Here is an 18,980-nt window from a genome sequence, read left to right as displayed (position 1 = left end):
TCTGCTTACTCTAAATCTATGATTTTAAGGATATTTGTTTCCCATGGAACTATAAATTCTACCAACAGTAATATTGATAGAATTTAAAGTTAAGTCGTTAGGCTTCTCAAGTATAATAATATGTCCGATCTGAGTGACAAAATATCAATAATCCTTAGTGATTTTGCTTTGTTTTTCATACACGCCGAATGTAGGCCCCACGTTGCATACGTACCAGCGGCTCAGTCTACTTGTAAATCCGCTAATGCTTTACAGGTAAACTGTAATATATTTAAATATATTTAAAAGTAAGTTGTGGCAACTTAACTCATATAAAAATAAAACATCTATTTTAAAATATTTTTTGTTCACTGAAACATTATTTGTTTACATACATTAAAAAATATATATTCCGCTCGTTGATGATACCCGTAGAATGAAACGTTAAGTGACAATGAGTTGGCCTTCTTGGCGATTCAACTGACATGACATCGCAATATGTAAAAAGTACGTCAGTCAAATCAACGTAAAAATCGTGAAATGGAACGCGTAATCCTTCCATTTATTCGTAAATTTTTTACATGTTGAATTATTCCAATGACTTGTGTAAATTCAATGTTGTTTTCTTTATTGGTGACCGAGGACGGTACAATAGTGATTCTTAAAAAGTGAACAGTGACATGTGTTGTAGTTAGTTTTAGTAAATAAAATAAAGAAGACCATTACCATTTCATGTGAATTGTGAAAAATCGCCAAAATGATTCAAGACGATGAGTACGAGGCCTTCGTTTCGACCCCAGAGAGAATAAGCGCTCTGGGGTTCAAGCCTCAAAAAGAAATACTTACCAATCACCTGTTACCTTATGCCGATCAATTAGATGATGAGTCTAATAAATTTTTGGACCAGGTGAAGACTAATTTAGCAAAGGCAGTGATGCTACGAGAAATGAAACCTGCCTGCGGAGTTTGGTCGTCCAGACTGATGAAGTAATTATTTTTATATATCAAATACGAAAATTATCGTATCATAATTTACTTTTCTTAAGTATGCTAAATATTTTTATAATAGTTTTCATATTTCGTAAATTATTTTATTACAAAACACGATTCATTATTATAAAGATTTTTTATTCCTTATCTGATCAGTCTGCTAAATTCATTGAACATAATTGTATTGGCGTCCATTTACTAACCTTTGGCAACATCTCCTCTACCTAAAATATCTGGCTGTAACCCAGAACTCCCTGACCGAGACACTTGGCATTGGAATTTATTATTACATAGTTTTAATTACTTAGATCAATTGCTTTTATTATTGTTATGCTGCTTATTTTATTGTTTGCAATAATTAACATAACTTACATTTGCTATCATAAAATTGATAGTGACACCAAAGAACATAATAAAAATGTTTTTTTTTTAAATTTGCTATTCCTTAATAATGTCTTAAATATATCTTTGTTTAGACTTGAATACTTTGAGATCAGTAATTTGAATATTGGTTCCCACTTTACAAAACAGCTAACTCATATCTGCATAAGAAATAGAGAAAATTAGATTAATATTTAACTATATATTTAGGATAATCATCAATTTTTTTTGCAACAAGTGATTTGCAAAAAATAACTTAACATTTTCAGTATCTCATGTAAAATTCATATAGCTGGTTTGTGAATTGAGATATAATATGTATTGTATTAATTCTACATATCTAATACTTCAATATGTTCTACCGTCTCATTTTTTTCATGTTTAGGAGAATAAATAATAATAAATAGTAATATGCTAGCCATAAATAAAAATTAAAATCCATAATTAGTGTATGTTAGTCAAATGATGAAACAAATTACTTACTATAAAAAAAAATCACACATTTATTCACTAACAAAGGAATTAGTTTACTGGCTTCAATGCTGTTTTAACACAGAAACACATGTCTGTGGGTATGTGTGATTCGCACTCAGAGAGATGAATTATTTTAATATCCTAGCCCTCAACATGACATCTGTGAAAGGAAAAGAGTGTCTTAACTCTAAGTTTACTTTTGTGTAATTTCAGATACATTTCAATTTATGGTTTAAAATTTGGAAAAGAGGACCATATAGCATTTATAAAATTGGCCTATGAATTAGTCCTTATACCTGACCTAGAACCATGCAAGGTCCATAAATTTGCTACTATGTTTCTTATGCTCACAAAGTAAGTTAGTTATTATAACTTTTACTATCTACCTATTTTAAATTATATGGACAATTTATTATCTTGTATATTATAGAAAAAAATTCCTTATATCTCCTGAAGAGCTGACTCTGCCTTGGCGCCCTTTATATGAGGTTGGTCAAAAAATATTTGAAAAAAGCGCAACAAGCATTGGAATGTACCACTACCTCACGTAAGTGAAATACCGTTATCATGTCTTAATTACTATGTTATTTGAAGTATGTTAACATTTTTTATATTTCTTTAAGTGCTTTTACTATTGAATTATATGGTTAACCAAATTAACTAATTATTTTATTATAATACATTTTAATAAGTAGTGATTTCTTATTGTATAAATATAGAATTTTATGTTTATAATTAATATGCAAAATATTTTAAATAAATAAGCTAGCTTTCAATTATGGTTTTGCTTGTATGGCTCAATGGAAGTTACTAAAAGTTGTATGACACATTATACTCTGCAGATACAGTAGATTACAATAACATAAATAATGTAATATAATAAAGTATAATCTTCTTCTATATGCTCCTAAAATTATACATTGGCAGCTTTGTGGAAGCATTGCGTGTTGAGTTGCGGAACTCAACGCTGCGCTCTGTCTCGACACCAGAGCGAAGAAAATGGGAATATTAAATATTTCAATTTCTCGACAGCTTGTAAGTGTGAATCGAACTTACAAACTGTCGCGCTCACAGGCAGTCTTTTCCGAATATAAAATGAATACTATATGTTTGTTTAGGCGTAAATCTCCTGAAAAACAAGGAGTGAGTGCGTTGGACATGATTCGTAAGTTTCTGTCAGGAAGTGGTTTAGATGATGCAATTGAATTGTTCGGACTTGCAAGAGAAAGGGACAATGAGCTTCCTACGTAAAAAATATTAAATATTTATAAGCTTAAATGTTTGGTGGCAGTGGATGGTGTTTCACATATCATTTTAGATCATCTTTCATCTTTTTTTATACAATTGTCAAGATGGTTTATTTTATCCAAATAAATAGAACGTTTTTTCTAAATTCTTTTTATATAACATTGATTTAGGTAATACTTTTATTCAATATTTTAATTAATTTATATTTAAAATATTTTGATAAATAGTCTGATTACATAGTATATATAGCGTGATGTCTAAGACTACAAGAGGGTATAAACTTCTTACACTACAATCATATTTTTCATTATGGCACTGAGCATTTAGGTCCGTAGGTGGCAGGGTTTGCATGTTTTGTAACATACTTTATCAGTTTTATCTAAATATGTTTGTTTCACAATATTTTTTTCTTACAGATCCTTAGAAGGCTCATATGCATCAATGGTGAAATGCGCAAAACCGTAAGTTTTATATAAATTGATAATGCCATTTCTTAATTACGAACATTTTTTCCTTAATTTCTCTCGCTGTATTCTGCATTTAACATGGTAGACAGGGTATCTAATGTTAAAAAACTCCGTTTCCCACGCACTGCTTAATTTTCAAACCGAAAAAATAAACTAAATTGTACGCTTCAGTGAGAATCAAAGCCACAATCTTCGCATTTACAGTCCAACTTTCTAGTGCTGCGCCGCGACGTCTTCGATTGTTTCTAATCAGAAATATTATATTTTAGATATTTTGAACCACATGCAACACAAGAGATATTAGATGAACTCCTTCCCACGCTGTTTCCATGGTCGGCAAGTCCTCAGATGTTGAGCACTTTGATGACCTTCTTGCCAGTGGGACTTCCCCCTAAATATGCCAGCCAAGGTCATGAGTTATGGTTTGAACAGCTTATGACTTTTTGGGACACATGCCATAATGTCCCTGGTGGTATGTCGGTAAGTAGTAATAATATTAGAAAAAGAAAAAAAAATTAAAGGGAAATATCTTTTTTTATGATCAGTCCCGAAAAATTTGCTTTATTAAAATAAACAATAGAGTTATTCAATACAACTTTTGATATATTTTTTTATAATATAGCAATGCATGTAATTTTTTAGGATATTTTAATTTGTTTTGCTGGCCTCGCTAAAAGGAATCCTGGTGCTGTTGATTGGACACCACACATACCCAAAATGTTTGTAAGATTTCTACATGCCCTAAACTTACCCGTTAGCTACAAAGATATGCAGTTCTCAAGAAATCATTCTTTAGGTAAGGTATAAGTATATGTATGTAAAATTTGATAAAGGTCATGTATATTATATTTTTTTGCTTCACACTGTATTTCACAATTAGCAGTGTAAATATAAGGAAACTATTGTTAGGATGCTCCGTTCCATACTTTTAGTTAAATTTTGAAGAGTTTGTGAGCTCAGTGACGAAATTCAACAAACGAGAACTCGATTGCGATGAAATGAAAATTTAATTTTTTAACCGGAACCGATTGAGGCCGTCGTTGCGCAGGGGTACAATCTTACGACTGTAAACACGATCGTTTAGTTTCTAATCTCACTTGGGGGAATGAAGTATTTAATATTTTCATTTCCTTAGTCTAAGGCAAAGCGCGGCTTTAAGTTCCATCACTTAACACGTAAAGCCTCGAGAATTCGTTGTAAAGTGGGAAACGGAAGTGGCTTAATGGGAACGGAGTATCTTGATTCTAGGTTCCCAGGTTAAAACTGTTATATGTAAAATACAGTGTGAAGCTTAACAAAATAGAACCCTCAATCGCGCCACGACAACTTCAAAGAATCATAGTATTTCCTTCTATTTTCCTTTTCTATTTCAAACAGATATGAAGAATGTAACAACATGGATTGCATGGACAATAAACCCTGACGGTGTTGTATTAAAGCATCTAAAATCTTTTCTTGCTGGTATGGAAAGTTATATGCACAGTGCGAACACGGGTCGGTGGTCGTATAAGCTGCGAGATTTTTTGAGAAAATTGTCAAGAGAATTTCTTAATAGGTATTTTAGTTTATTTTTATAAGTTATTTTTTTTACAATTAATTTCTTATGTATAGGTATGTTTCTTTTAATATTAATATTTTGAGATATTTTAGTTCTGTGTGATTGTTTGAGGTCATGTATAAAAATTCCAGAGTTCGTCGTGAACGTGAATTACAGTATAAAAACACTTGGGAAAATCAAACACCTGAATTTTATAAGCTTAGAGATGAAGATATAACAGATTTTGTCAATACTGTCCTCGAGCCCTCATACCAAGCCGTGTACTGCAAAAGTGGCGCTTTGGATATATCTTTAGCTTTACAACACATAGCCACTCTACGACCAGCTATAGTTATACCACCGTTAATAGAAAAACTGCAAGCGGCGTTAACTTCCGTGACGGAACCCCATAGGGTAACTTCTTCTATGGCGGCAGTTGCAGCAGTAGCTCGACCTTTGCTTAGAGGAGCGGATGCTGACTATCCTGAAGGACCAACTCATGTCGTCCCCCTACTAATGGCTGTAGTGCCTGGTCTCGATCCAAATGACCTTCGGAAGACATTAGTCACTCTGCATTTTATATTAATTTTTAGCAGTATGGTGCCATATATTGACTGCAGTTCGGCTCACGAGCATTGGCCTGATCTAACTGAGGAAGAATTGTTAGTCTGTGAATCAACCGCCCAATTTGAAGATTTTGTTCTCATATATTTAGATAGGATCTTTACAATCATTGAATCTAGTGTCTTGGAACAAGCTCGTTTAGACACCAAAGACACAGATTGGGTCCGAAGTAAGACCGACGCGGTAATGGAAACCGCCATACAATCAGCGTCAACATCCCTCTTGGTGCAGTGTTCGCCAAAAATTTTCAAAGAAGCGCTACGGAAATTTAAAGCTTTCGCAACAGAAACAACGTTCGAAACAAACGTGTCCGGAAGTTTGGTTGGTGTGCTATTACATGTTTTCGCTCGTATTGATCCAGAGTCGACGTTAGCAGCTTTCTTGCCTAAACTGCTCGAAGATTTGGAGGAGCTCATATCTAGTGACGAAGCATTACGCGAAGAAAACCCTCCCAGAGATCTTGTATACCGCTTAGTTCTTCTTATGCAAGTTGTGGAGTGCGATGGAACAGTTTTGCTCAAATATATTCCAAAAATACTGCCCGTATTAGATAGGATTTTAAAACTACACACCAGATACGCTTTGGTGCGTGCTTGCGAAGTTTTAAGTCACATATTGAATTCCTTGTCTTATGTAGATTTAAAGGAATGGAGGAGTTCGCCGAACGACTATGGGAGTGCTCCAGAGAAATGGTTGCCTATTCGCGAATGGGGTAGAGGTTGTTTATTGAAAGAGGCGAACTTCAAATGGCACATACCAACTGCTGAAGAGGCTGAATGCGCACAAATGATATCAGATAGATATTTGAAACATGAAGTGAATAGGTTGAAGCAGTGGCTCAATGGGGAAAAGCCTATGTGCAAGGAAAGGAGATTAAGAAGTTTCCATATAATTAATGCGGTGCTATCCTGCAATACTTTCCTGCCGCAACCGGACGAAACGCCGGTTTCTCTGTAAGTGTATTACTGTTGTTTCTAGCTTTTGTCTTTTCTAACGTGAGATAGTAATAAAAGTCGTAATAATAGTGGATTCGCTCTCCGAAAAGAAGAATAATTATATTTAAAAATAATAAATCTTCATGCTGTATCCCGCACAAAGCAGGGTAGGCAGAGGGAACCTTGGAGGCATTGCGTATTGAGTGGCGTGACTCAACGCCGCCCTTTGCCTCGACACCAGAGCCAAGAAATGGAAATATAAATATTTCATTTTTCGAATAGGGATCAAACCTACAACCAATCGGTTTTACAGACACACTTTGTGCCCTTGCGTCACGACTGGCTTCAATTTAACTATTTTAATTCTCCTGCTCGCCGAACAAGCAAGGCGCCGAGTCTCCCCTGCTATGTGAGAAAATACGTAAATTATAATATAAATCATTATCTAAATAACACTTTCACATTTTATAAACATAATATCAATAATTCTCATACTTTTAGCTTAGATTCGCAAGTACCAGCGATGAGTATGCCATTCACGAGTGGAGTCCCTCATACAGTTACTTTAGATGGAGAGAATATGAGAGTGGCTCTCACGCGTTTGTTGCTAGAAGTACAGAAACGAATGCTCACAGACAGATCTGACGATACGAGGGGATTGGAGATGCTTATTCAGGTTGGTGTAGTTTTTTTTAGTTTCATGCTGTATCCCGTAACAGCAGGGCTTGCAGAGGAACCCTTAAGGTGTTAAGACATCTTGTTCCCCATTGTCCGCCCGTTGAGGGGTGGAACTCGACGACGAGCTTTGCCTTGTTACCAGAGTGAAAAAATATTAAATAATTCATTGCTGAACCAACAACCGTCAAGTTTACAGTTAAGTTTACATTTACAATTTTGCCTCCATGGTGAAATGGAAATTAGAATTAGAACGTGTCATATATATATGACACATTCTAAGTATAAGAGGTTGCAAGTACAATGAGTTACATACAAATGATTAACATCGTGAAAGGGACTATTCAGCACACAGAGGTTTATTCAATTCAAATCTGTAGTCCCTTAGATTAACTCTTTTAACTAGACAAACTCTTCATCTTTATTAAACTTTCAAGGTATGGGAACGGGTCGTAGTCATGAAAGGTCATCGCACAGGCCCCGGCCTAGAAGTTCGTATACGTTCCTACAGTGCCCTAGAACGAGCACTAGACAGTCGAGGGGGAGTGGGGATGGGAGGAGACCCCGGGAAAGCAGCAAGACTTCGTATGCTTGTTGCAGACGCCGCCAGATTACAAGATGAGTCAAGATTTGACTTAGTGTGCGACGCGGGGATTACCCCCTCTGCGCTTAAAGCGCTACACGCGCTTTACGAACTCTCTATTAATACATATAGTTCGGTAAGTAGTAATTTTTTTTATTTTCATTTTGTTGTAATATTAGAGTGGAAGTTGAAACAGCCAAATTGCATGTACATAATAAACTGATATTAGCCAATATTTGTGTATACTAATTTTACTGACATAAAAAAATTCTCACAGCATTCCATGGTCTTTGGCAAACTTAACATAAAAAGTCCTTATAAATAAAAATCACCTTTCAATTGTAAAATATCATATAATTTAGTGATTTACACAACAATTTTAACTCAACTAAAATTTCAGGTGCGTCTTCTAGCCCAAATCCGTCTTTACTGGATGTTAAGCCACTATCCATATTCCTACCGAGCGTTAGTTCCCCGTTTGGTAGAACTTCTAAATAATGGGGGAGAAGGGGACGAATGGCACGCAAAACATAAGGGAGCCCTATTTATTATGCTTGGCCCTAAAAATGGACCCCTAATAGCTAAGCAAGATTGGGAAGTCGTCCGTGCTTTGTGGCCAGCGATGCTGAAAGCACCATCTAGTGAGAAGCCTAGTATACATAGGTATAAATGTTGTATTTTATTTTACGATAATATTAAAACGAACATTGCGGGATTGAGTTCCGGTACTCAACTTGCAATGCCTCCAGAATTCGGTGGAAAATGAGGAACGGAAGAGTCTTAATGAGAACGGAGTGTCTTAACACTAGGATCCCAAATTCCCGCTACCTACCATGTTATGTGCGGGTTACAGCGTGAAGCTAAAAATTGTTTAAATTAAAAATTACTATAAGGCTTAGCGCGCACTGGTGACTTTTGTCACGGTGACAATAATTTTTTTGTCACTGATATGTCACCATACTTTTCGCCACTGCGCGCACTTGCGATAAAATGGACATATATACATTTGATAAAATGGATCTCAAAGAGATGGTTGTCTGTGCACTTATATTAAGAAATAGAAAAAAAAGCAAATGTAGAAAATATTGGCTTTCAACTTTTCATTTGTCATAGAGCAATGGCCTCAACTCAATTTCGTCAATCGGTATTGTCATTGTCTATTTTATCTTCATGAAAACACACGTTTTGCCTTGGTGATGAACTTGACGCCATTCTTGAAATAAAAATTCGGTGCTGCAATGCAACGCGCTGCTGTTTCATGTTTATGCGGAAGACGACTAGTATGGAAACTGCAAGAGGGAGGTGACATTTAGTTGCTAATGCGCGCACGGGCATACAAATTTATGGACGCGGTGACAGTTGCGTCACCGGCGTGTTGCCGGCCTCCGCGGACAAAAAGTCACCCAATTAATAATGTACACGGTGACAGTGACGCAACAGTCACGGTGACAAAAATCACTAGTGCGCGCTATACCTATGTTGAACTATATTATGTTGAACATATTATACACTAGTTGATAGAAGGCACAGATGTACTTTACCAACGATTTCGAGGTCTTTTTTTTTAAAAAACATTTTCGAAAATTAAACCTGAATCTTAAAACGATAATTATCCGTCAGATGCTTTCAACTCCACCATAATGGCAACATTCCACAAGTTAATTATTAAGTTTACACTTGTTAGTTTGCTATAAAATGTCGATCAATATAACAAACAATATGTCACCGTAACCATACTACAAATAATAAGAGGTATAATTCCAAAAACTTCTAAATTATTTTACAGATTAGAACAAGCGTTTAGCGAGTCTCTTCACCGCCATTTCCCAGTAGTAAATACACGTCTCACTATAAGCAGTAGCGCGGTAGAAGCCGCCAAAAAACTTCTAAATGAAAAACAAATAAATAATGCTAACTTCATACAGCTATTAAATAAAGCGGTTGAAAGAGAAAATGCTATATCTGATAAAGCAGAACGAGTTTACAATGAAGTTATTGATGAACTGGTCAATATAGCCGAGAATTGTAATGGGTGAGTTTTCTATTTTTATTAAAATTACAGTACAGCCAAGTAGTCATGGCCATCATGAAGTTAGGCTTTCTAAATTTTTTTTAATTTCCTCGATTATTATATATTTTAAATGAAAATGTTTAACCGGATTAATCGCGTTGATGATCGCGATGACAATGTTTTTTATATTTTAATAGTATAAACACACAATAAAAACACCTGTTTAACGGTACCTCTTAAAATATTGATTAACATATTTAACAGCAAAATTTGCTCCCAATAATTTCAGCCAATGGCGTCGTCTAGAACTAGCAATGCAAATGCTAACATACTGTCCCCTGATTCAAACCCCATACCCGGCGAAGGCGGTCCGTCTTATCGTCCGATCACTAATCCACGATGATATAGCAGTGAGACGCACCGCTGTGCGTTTGACGCTATACGCTTTGAAACAAAGAAAGAATAAACTGAAGAAAATTGAAGTTGATCCATATGAAGTTTGTGGTGTTTCCAAACCAGATAAACATATACCAGGTAACATATACCTATGTATACATGTTTTTGAAATCATGTGAAAATGTTTTATTTTTAATATTGTGTTGCTATGCTATGTAAACGGTTGTAGGTTCGATTCTTATTCGGAGAAATGATATTTTTTCATTTCCTCGATCACTGTGGATGTAATGTCTCGAAAAGAGGTGATTCCTTCTGCCTACCCTACTGTATAAAGGCTATAGCGTGAAGTTCAAAACATACATTATTTATTTTGTGCTTACTAGTTTTTTTTTAGATTCACGTTTTTACTTTTAAGGATTTAGAAAAGATCTTGAATGGGCAATGTGGTCTAAAGATAGAGAAATAAAAACTGATGAGGAATGGGATAAACCATGGTTACGGCATTACGGGCACGGCTTTTACTCGTGGCCCAAGAAAATCAAGGTATGCATAGTTTATAACATTAAACTCTTTCATATTGTTTCGCATTATTTTATTATTAGCATTAACAAGCTTTTATGATCATATAAATTGTGTATAATGAGGTTATGTGTTGATAGTTAAAATTTAAAAGCAAAAAAATAGTTTTCTCCTTTTTAACTCGTTTAAATAAAAGTTTTTCTAAAAAAGATTTTTTGCTTTTAATTTATTTTTTTACTTTTTAGTTACCATTGGCTAGGTTTTTCACACTAGATGTCACATTATTTTTCTAATTATTCCCGGCAAGCCCTTTCATTTGATACTCATATTGTAGAAGTACATTAAAAATAACTATTTCCCCATCTTGTAAGGTCCGCCATATTAGATTTAGAATGACATCATATATTTTATCGTGCATTGTCAAACTAAACGTGTATACAAAATTTCAGCTCAATCGGTTGAAGATATCTACTTCAAAATTGAGCTCAATGATTTCACTCGAACACACATACATACATTGCAAGTTAAAGCTTTTAAAAAATTATCAACATTCGTCTACAGTTCAGACGTAGAATTTATTAATTGATGACGTATAGTTATTTTAATCTCATAATTTTTTAGGTAGCAGCTCCAATACGTGAACAAATATACTCAATAGATACGCCTCCCGAAGAAATGGAAGAAGGCGAGCGTTATTTGTATGAGTTCTTTAGCGACAAAGCTAATATTGATAAGCTCGTTGCTTTCCTCACTGTAGAGGAGAAGAAGGGGAAGGACAAGTTTAGTGGCATACGATTTGGAATGTTCAGAGTAATTATTTGTAGTTAAATATCAAAAATATAAATGAAAATGTATTCTTCGGGACATTTATCAATGTAATAAAACCCAAAATAACGTTTTTTTTATTTTTGTCTGTTTCTCTGTGCTTTTGTGTGCACCCTAATCCGAAACTGCTTTACTATTTTATTTTGGCAAACTGCCCTTAACATTTAATGCTTGTTTTTCTCTTGTTTGTAATGGAAATATAATACAATTAATTCTTAAGAGAGATGCCGTTTTTATTCATAGATTACGAAATCTCAAGATCGATCTCAGAGTTAAGTGAGAGTTGGGCTTAGGTTTCCTCTGCCCATTCTGCTATATGCAAAATACAGTGTAAATTAAAGAAAACAACACAATAAATTAATTTATTTTATTGATGATTTTTTCTGTAAATAGATGGCATTCACACACTTCGGTGAGCGTGTAGCCAAACCTCTGCTCGAGCACGCGTTACGTTGCGCCGGATTAGGGCAGGAAGCGCCGCAGCGCTTTGCCGCTGAAGTGGCGACCGCTGCACTGCGCGCGCCCCGGTACTGGCCGCGGGAACGTGCGCTAACGCTGCAGCGCGCGGCTATGGATGTTATTGAAGTTGGTGGGTATGGAGGTTATTGAAGTTGGTATGTGTGTATGTATAGCGGTTAATATGTGATACCGCTATTTAATATTATCTAATAATTAATTTACACTAAATGAGTAAAATTAAAGATCCCAATTTTTGTGGAGAAATTGTCCAAATTTATTTAACGTACCAGATACGTGAAGAGAAAATAATTTAACACTCACAGAAGGAAATAAAGAAATTTAAATAAATACCAAAAGAAAATATAAGCTAAACTAACACGTAAAATCAAAAGAAGTTAAGGTTGAAAATTTAATGCAAGCTAAGAGAGCAATGGATACACAAGTGAACGTAGCAAGCGATTCTAGCCGACTCTTTTAACGTGGCGCTCTTGGCTAGCAGCCTACGACACGCATAGCAAAAAACTCGGAACAGGTTTGAATTTTTCCAATGCGCTGCGTGCGGATGATTCTAGTAAATGTAATAATATTAATTTTGAATAAGAAATGTTCCCTACATGTGTATGAGTATTGTATTCTCCATTTGTAGCTATAGCAGTTGATTATTATTTTCTCTCTAAGATTTAAAATTACAATAAAGTTACTTTGGTCCATTTGACAACAGATTTATTGCAACCATATATTATAACGACGTAATAAATTTATACTTATATATACACGCACAGGTCTTACATCAGTGATGCCTGAGACGATGGAGGACTGGGGTACGAGCGTGGCGACGGGCGTGGACAAGCTGGAGCCCACCCGTGGGCGCGCCGTGTTGCAACGCGTAGTGGCGCTGTGCGCGCCCTGCAGCGCCGGCGCCGCCCTGGACACCAAGGCTTCCTTCGTGCTCTGTGCGCGACTGTACGCGCTGCAGGTACTGTGCACGTCGGGGACGCGGGGACGACGGGCGACTGATTGACTTAGACCTGACCTCGCGAGCAGTACACACGCACATAAATTGTAAATCAAATTATAAATTTCGCGATAAACACCAATGAATATTAAAGAAAAACAAAAAACCAGTAACCATTATTTATTGGCATCTTGAATCTTATTATACAGGTGGAAGCGTCAGCGCTCCTTTTACGGGAACAGCATTTAGGGTAAAATATTTTACCATAAATCCTACGTAAAGAAATTAATCAAGATACCTCAACAGTTAGACGTGAGATTTTTTTTTCATTTCACAATGTTTATCCATACCTCTATTTCGTGTGACGCAGTAGCTTAGAACGCTTAGATACCAATAACATAAACACATACTACAAAAGGTTAAACAACTTTGAACTTTGCCGCCAATATTTAAGACTCGATTTTGGAATGAGGCGTGTGAGGCGGTCTCCTTTTGATAGGCTTATGTCTGCGTGAGTCGTTCTTGTCAAATATCGTTTTATTTTTAACGATAATTTTATTATTTATTTTGTTTATATAAATCACTTTTTAATTCTTGCGATTTTTTCTTAAATTGTATTAGGCTTTTAAAAAGTAGCTAAAATTGTGGTTTCATTTAAAGTGGTGCTGACAAAAACTCTCTGGTTGTTGATTGATTCTTCACCATCAAAAATACATACACGGACGTAGAAATTGAGGGGGTGCTGGTGGAGGTGCATTGTTACCTGAAGAAGGAAATCAAAATAGTGCTTTCCCAATATAAATATGCAAATGCAAATCAAAACCACAAGCGCGTTTAAAGCCAGATACTGTGTATACCGATAGAAATATATTTTTATTAAGTTATATTAACATTTTGTTAGTTTGTACAACAATTGTAATTACTTCGCAGGGCACAATAGGATCGATGTCATGGCGCGCCGCTCCGCTTGCTGCTGAAGTGCTAAAACGTTTAGATGACGCCAACTTCTTAGAGCATCCCTACCAGAATGTGCGCGAGAGCGTCGGCAGGTAAATGTGAAATTAAGTTTAATAATAACATAATAATATTTGCAGGAATTAGATGAAACTTTTAATTAATCAACTTACGAATTAAAGTAATGTCAAAAAAGTATAGCAAAAGCAGCTTCAAACTTATTCCCGGAGAGCTGGATAGAGAGTGGGAACCTAATGTTAAGACACCACCGACCAATTTCCACTAAAATTTCACAAGACATTAAGTGTTAAAAGTGAAATGAAAGCATTTTAAATATAATTTTTCCCCCAAGCATGGATCGAAACAACAACTAACGTGTTTAGAGTTAGCTATCCCATTGCACCACGATAATACAACATGAATTATTAAGTTTTTGAGTGTTGAATGGCGGAACTAAACGCCGTGTTATGCCTTGTGACCAGAGCAAGGAAATGGAAATATTAATTATCTTATTCCCCCGAGTAGGAATCGAATCCACAACGCCCTACGCCTAATTTATATTTTGTAAACAATAATATTTTTTCACAGCTTACTAATGACAATATTCGATATGGAAATCACTTTTCCCGGAGGTGGTCCTAGCACTGTACCTCAACTAAAACAGTTCTTAGCGTCGGTGAAACCTCGGCTCGCTGCTTTGTACGATGAAAACGGCGATATAGGTATTTCTTGGCTTATTATTTTTTTAGCATTATGCTGTATACCCCGTATAGTAGGATAAGCAGTGGAAGCCTATTATGACACTCCGTTCTCCACACACCGTCCAATTTGAGAGACATTCTATTTCTCTTGTCGAAGCTATGATCTTAACAGATATAATATAATAGTAATTTTTACGGATTATTACGAATGATTTTTTTATTTTATTCTTTTTTCAGAACAAATATTATAATCAAATCAATTATAATTTAATCACCATTACATTTTAGTAATAAAAACCGCGCCATCAACATTACCACTAGCGTCAGTCTCAGCGTCATCAGCTTCGGTGTCAGCGTCGACGTCATCATCTGTGACATCATCGCCGTCAGTGTCTGCATCGGCTTCGGCATCAGCGAGCGAATCGGTTCCCATGGCATCGTTGACACCGGTTGATGATTTGGATCAACGGCCGAGCCATTGTCATCAGGTCAGTTTTCATATCTAAATATATTTTCCAGGGGAAGCCTTCATTTTAGTTCCAAATTGAGTTTGTGTAAGGGCTTTCTAATACTAGCCTGTGACTGTAAACGCGACGGTTGTGAGTTCAATTTTCTCTAATAATTATTTAATATTTTCATTGCTTTATGGTGAAAAATGTTTCACAAATCTTCTTATTATTGTTTACGAATCTGATTTAGTGTAGGATATATCACGCAACAGCTGGCTGAGCAAGGCCCTGATTGTGCGGTAATGTAACACGTTCAGCATAAATTGTAAACCTGTTAAATCCGTTTATCTTTATGTACTTGTACATTTTTATAGCATTGAAAAGTTTAAAAAATATTGAAAATTATGTAACTTTTCTTTTATTTTAACGTTTATTTAATTTTATATAATAGAGAATACATATCAATTTCAGAATTGTAAAATCCATCTGGTAATATATTAACGTACCTCCACAGTTTTTTTTAAATGTTTTTTATCTCTCCTGAGAGTCTGCTTAATGCCTATTAAACAGACTCTCAGAAGAGATAGCTAGCAGCCTTGCTTGTAGGTAGCAGGTGCTACTCTAAGCTGACGACTTATGTAATGTAGTGTTCTTAATTATTTCTTTAAAGGCTTCAAGTAACTCGACGGTGGTACAAGATTGCGAGTCCAGCGTAGACAAGCAGTTGGTAGAGCAGTTGGAGAACGCTTTGCGGTTGGACGGCGATGCCCCCGCCCATCACCAACACGCGCGTGCTGTCAACTTGCTTACCACTGGTTTGTTTTTATAATATTATATAATACTAGAGACTCACACGGCGTCGCCCGCTTTTACTTATACTATTACAGCCCAATTATACAAACGTACATCTACGTACGACCGTAGTATAATTTGTAACGGGGTTTAAAAATTTCCAGATTGCTTGATAGGAACGTATAACATTAAGAACGCTTAGACGATTTCCAAAAGGCATGGGTTCGCGTCCCGCAACGTAATTTTTTTTTACCGTTTTGTAAAATATTATCCATATTGTGAAATAAGACTAAAAATTTATAAGATGATATATATTTTCTGACTTCACGCTTTAACCTGTAATGCTGCAGCCGATACTCAATGTCTTGAAAATTTCCCTACCGATCCTACCTATCCCACTTTATACAGGATATAGCAAAAAAAAACCCACAAAAATCTAATAACTAAATTCGCTTTCAGTGCTCCGCGGCTGCATGGGCGTGATAGTCCGCGGCGTAAACAGTAAGACTGGAGTACAATACGCCTTGCTAAGCACAGCTTGTGCCCTCGCATCAAGAGGTCCACCACAACCTCACGAGGAACTTCCTCGAGCAGCTGGCGGCTTCCTCGCTAGCCTGTCCCTAGTGCATCATTCTCATGAGGATTTTGATGCTGCCCTCGCAGCGTTGGAGACCCTAGCACTTACCAAGTCTTGGTGGGCTCGTCTCGCTTGTTTGGACTTTGCTCAGCCGTTCCTGTTTTATGGATTGCCTATGTTGTGTGACAGAGCTGATTGGGCGGTCCGTGCTGAACGGTTCGCGTTTAAACTTATGAGGGATTCGAGGGTTGAGGTAGTTATTATTTTTTCATTATTTGTATATTAATTGAAGTGACTGGCTATATATGTGGCGGTTGTAGGTTCGATTCGGAGGCATCAATTGCTTTTATTTCTCGCTCTGGTAAGAAACACGGAAGCACTTGAGTACCCCCTCTTAACACGCTATGTCTAGGAAATTTGGCGGTGCATGTACAATGGAATGACTTAATACTGGGTTAACTCTTTTTACCTTGTTATACAAGAGATACAGTGTCAAGCCAATAAAATATAATAATTTATTTATCTGTTACAAATGTTAATATTGTTTTTAAACCTACTTTCAATGTAATATGCTTTTTATTATTTCTATTGACAGGTACGGAAAGCAGCAGCCAAATTACTAACAGGATTGATGCACTGCAACGCCCTACCAGATGAGGAGATAACCATAAAATCCCTCATGAAGAGTTGCAGATCAAAAGACTTAGTGGAAAGGCATTGCGGAGTACTTGGTCTGTGTGCATACATGGCGTCCAGACCATATAGCCTAGGGCCGCGGTTGGGTTCCGTTTTGGCGGAACTTGCTCGCCATACTAGCGCCCCAGACCCTATACCAGCTACTATTAGGGCTGCACTTGCTGACTTTCGGAGAACACATCAAGATGATTGGCTCCGGCATAGGGATAAGCTCACAGAAGAGGAACTTGACTTACTGGCTGACCTCACCTCACCGCCGTCTTACTGTGCTTAATTTTTGAGTCTATGGCATTTGGTTCTAGACTTCTAGAGTATCTATGGCTCGAATTGTCTTAAATATTTTTTTAGTGAACATATTCTGGCAGTGAGTCGGGTGTTGGTTAGCGGTAAAGTGGTATTTCAATATGGTAAAGGCGCTACGGAATGGCGCTAGGTTTTTTAACTATGCTTATAAAGTGAAATTTCTGAGATAAAATTGATCACAAAAATCAGCATACCTCACTTCCATCTTATTGTGCTTAATTTGTTAAATCTATGGCATTCGGTTTTTGAGAAAACATATATTTATGTCAGGAAATGAGTGTTGGTTATTGATAGCGGTATTACAATATGGAAAATAGTTGGTATGGCAATTTTTTTTTGAAGATGCCGCTAACGGGATATGTCTTTAACAAAGTTGACCATGCGGCGTTAAGGTCCGCCACTCAACAGGCAATGCGTTCGATATTTGAGAATCAGTATGGATAAAAATCTTACATCTAAACTCTTGATTATCTTTTTTCTGGTTGGGGTTTGAAATATTTATCTCTAAATGCTGCTCCCGTGAAAGGAGTGCAGATGCTTCCACTCCGTATTATCTACGGCGTTTAATTTTGAGAGTATATTGTGTGACTGAGTATTGGGTGTTGGTAAGTGGTAATCTTTTAATATGGTAAAGAGAAGGACAATTAGGTTTCTTTTTTTTTTTCGGAAAATTCTTGTATAACAAATGCAATTGCCGGTGTATAGGAGCGGTGTACTAGGTACTAGAATATAATTGGATTTTACGACACACGCTTGTGAATGTAATTGCGAGAAGAAGAAGAAGGTTGTGGGTTCGATTCCCACTCGAGGAAATGTAATATTTACTATTCTTGCTCTTCTATTTTTTTCTTTGTTCTAGTATCGAGGCAAAGCGCAGCGTTGAGTTCCGTGCCTCAGTTCAAAATTCGGCGACAAGTGGGAAACCGAGTATATTAACGCTAAGTTCCCTCTACCTACCTCGCTAAATGCGGGATACAGCGTGAAACTTACAAATATTTAATGATTTATATATTTATTTTAGCACAATATAATTTGATTATGAAAAAAAATATCTGAAGGTAATGTCTAATATTTTATTTTGACATTAAATATACTACTTTTAACTTTAAGATGTTGTATGAGGATGTGACGAGGACGCTGTGGATGTGTCGCGACGGTTGTAGATTCGATTCCCACTCGAAGGAATAAATTATTATCCTCATTAGTAACAGGAGAAAAGCGCAGTGTTGAACTCGGCCACTCAATACGTAGTGTCCCGACAAACAGAGCGTAAAGTGGGGTACTGTGATTGAGTATCAATAGGTTCCTTCTGCCTACCCTGCTAGATACAGTAGAATACAGCACTAAGCTATAGAAAAATATTTGTTCGAAATTAATTTTGATTACTAAATAATATGTATAATCAGAAGTAGATATATATTATAATTTTTAATCCATAATAACTCGAGGT

General features: G+C 36.2%; 1 protein-coding gene across 2 annotated transcripts; it reads left to right on the top strand.

Annotated features, from left to right (window-relative positions):
• The first annotated feature begins 483 nt into the window (after positions 1–483).
• LOC146536803 (proteasome activator complex subunit 4B-like) lies at positions 484–18,517 on the top strand. 2 transcript variants are annotated; one of them, XM_085189545.1, is made up of 24 exons: positions 484–966; positions 2,038–2,178; positions 2,255–2,371; positions 2,943–3,071; positions 3,489–3,533; positions 3,809–4,019; positions 4,182–4,335; positions 4,917–5,094; positions 5,229–6,653; positions 7,137–7,311; positions 7,748–8,029; positions 8,294–8,556; positions 9,680–9,925; positions 10,194–10,438; positions 10,716–10,843; positions 11,441–11,629; positions 12,038–12,233; positions 12,886–13,079; positions 13,989–14,107; positions 14,601–14,734; positions 15,002–15,201; positions 15,833–15,977; positions 16,414–16,784; positions 17,127–18,517. In XM_085189545.1, exons 1-24 carry the CDS (start codon positions 737–739, stop codon positions 17,499–17,501), a joined length of 5,892 nt encoding a protein of 1,963 aa, XP_085045671.1. In that variant the 5' UTR covers positions 484–736; the 3' UTR covers positions 17,502–18,517. The 2 variants fall into 2 exon arrangements, with proteins under 2 accessions (XP_085045671.1, XP_085045672.1); XM_085189546.1 differs by lacking the exon at positions 2,943–3,071 and having other exon boundaries at positions 485–966.
• Positions 18,518–18,980: the final 463 nt, after the last annotated feature.

This window comes from Heliconius melpomene, chromosome 8 (genome assembly GCF_056956725.1).
Source record: "Heliconius melpomene rosina isolate 202511_hmr_F chromosome 8, ASM5695672v1, whole genome shotgun sequence".
NCBI lineage: Eukaryota > Metazoa > Arthropoda > Insecta > Lepidoptera > Nymphalidae > Heliconius > Heliconius melpomene.
Note: the sequence above shows the minus strand (reverse complement) of the source record. Positions and strands in the feature narration are given on the sequence as shown.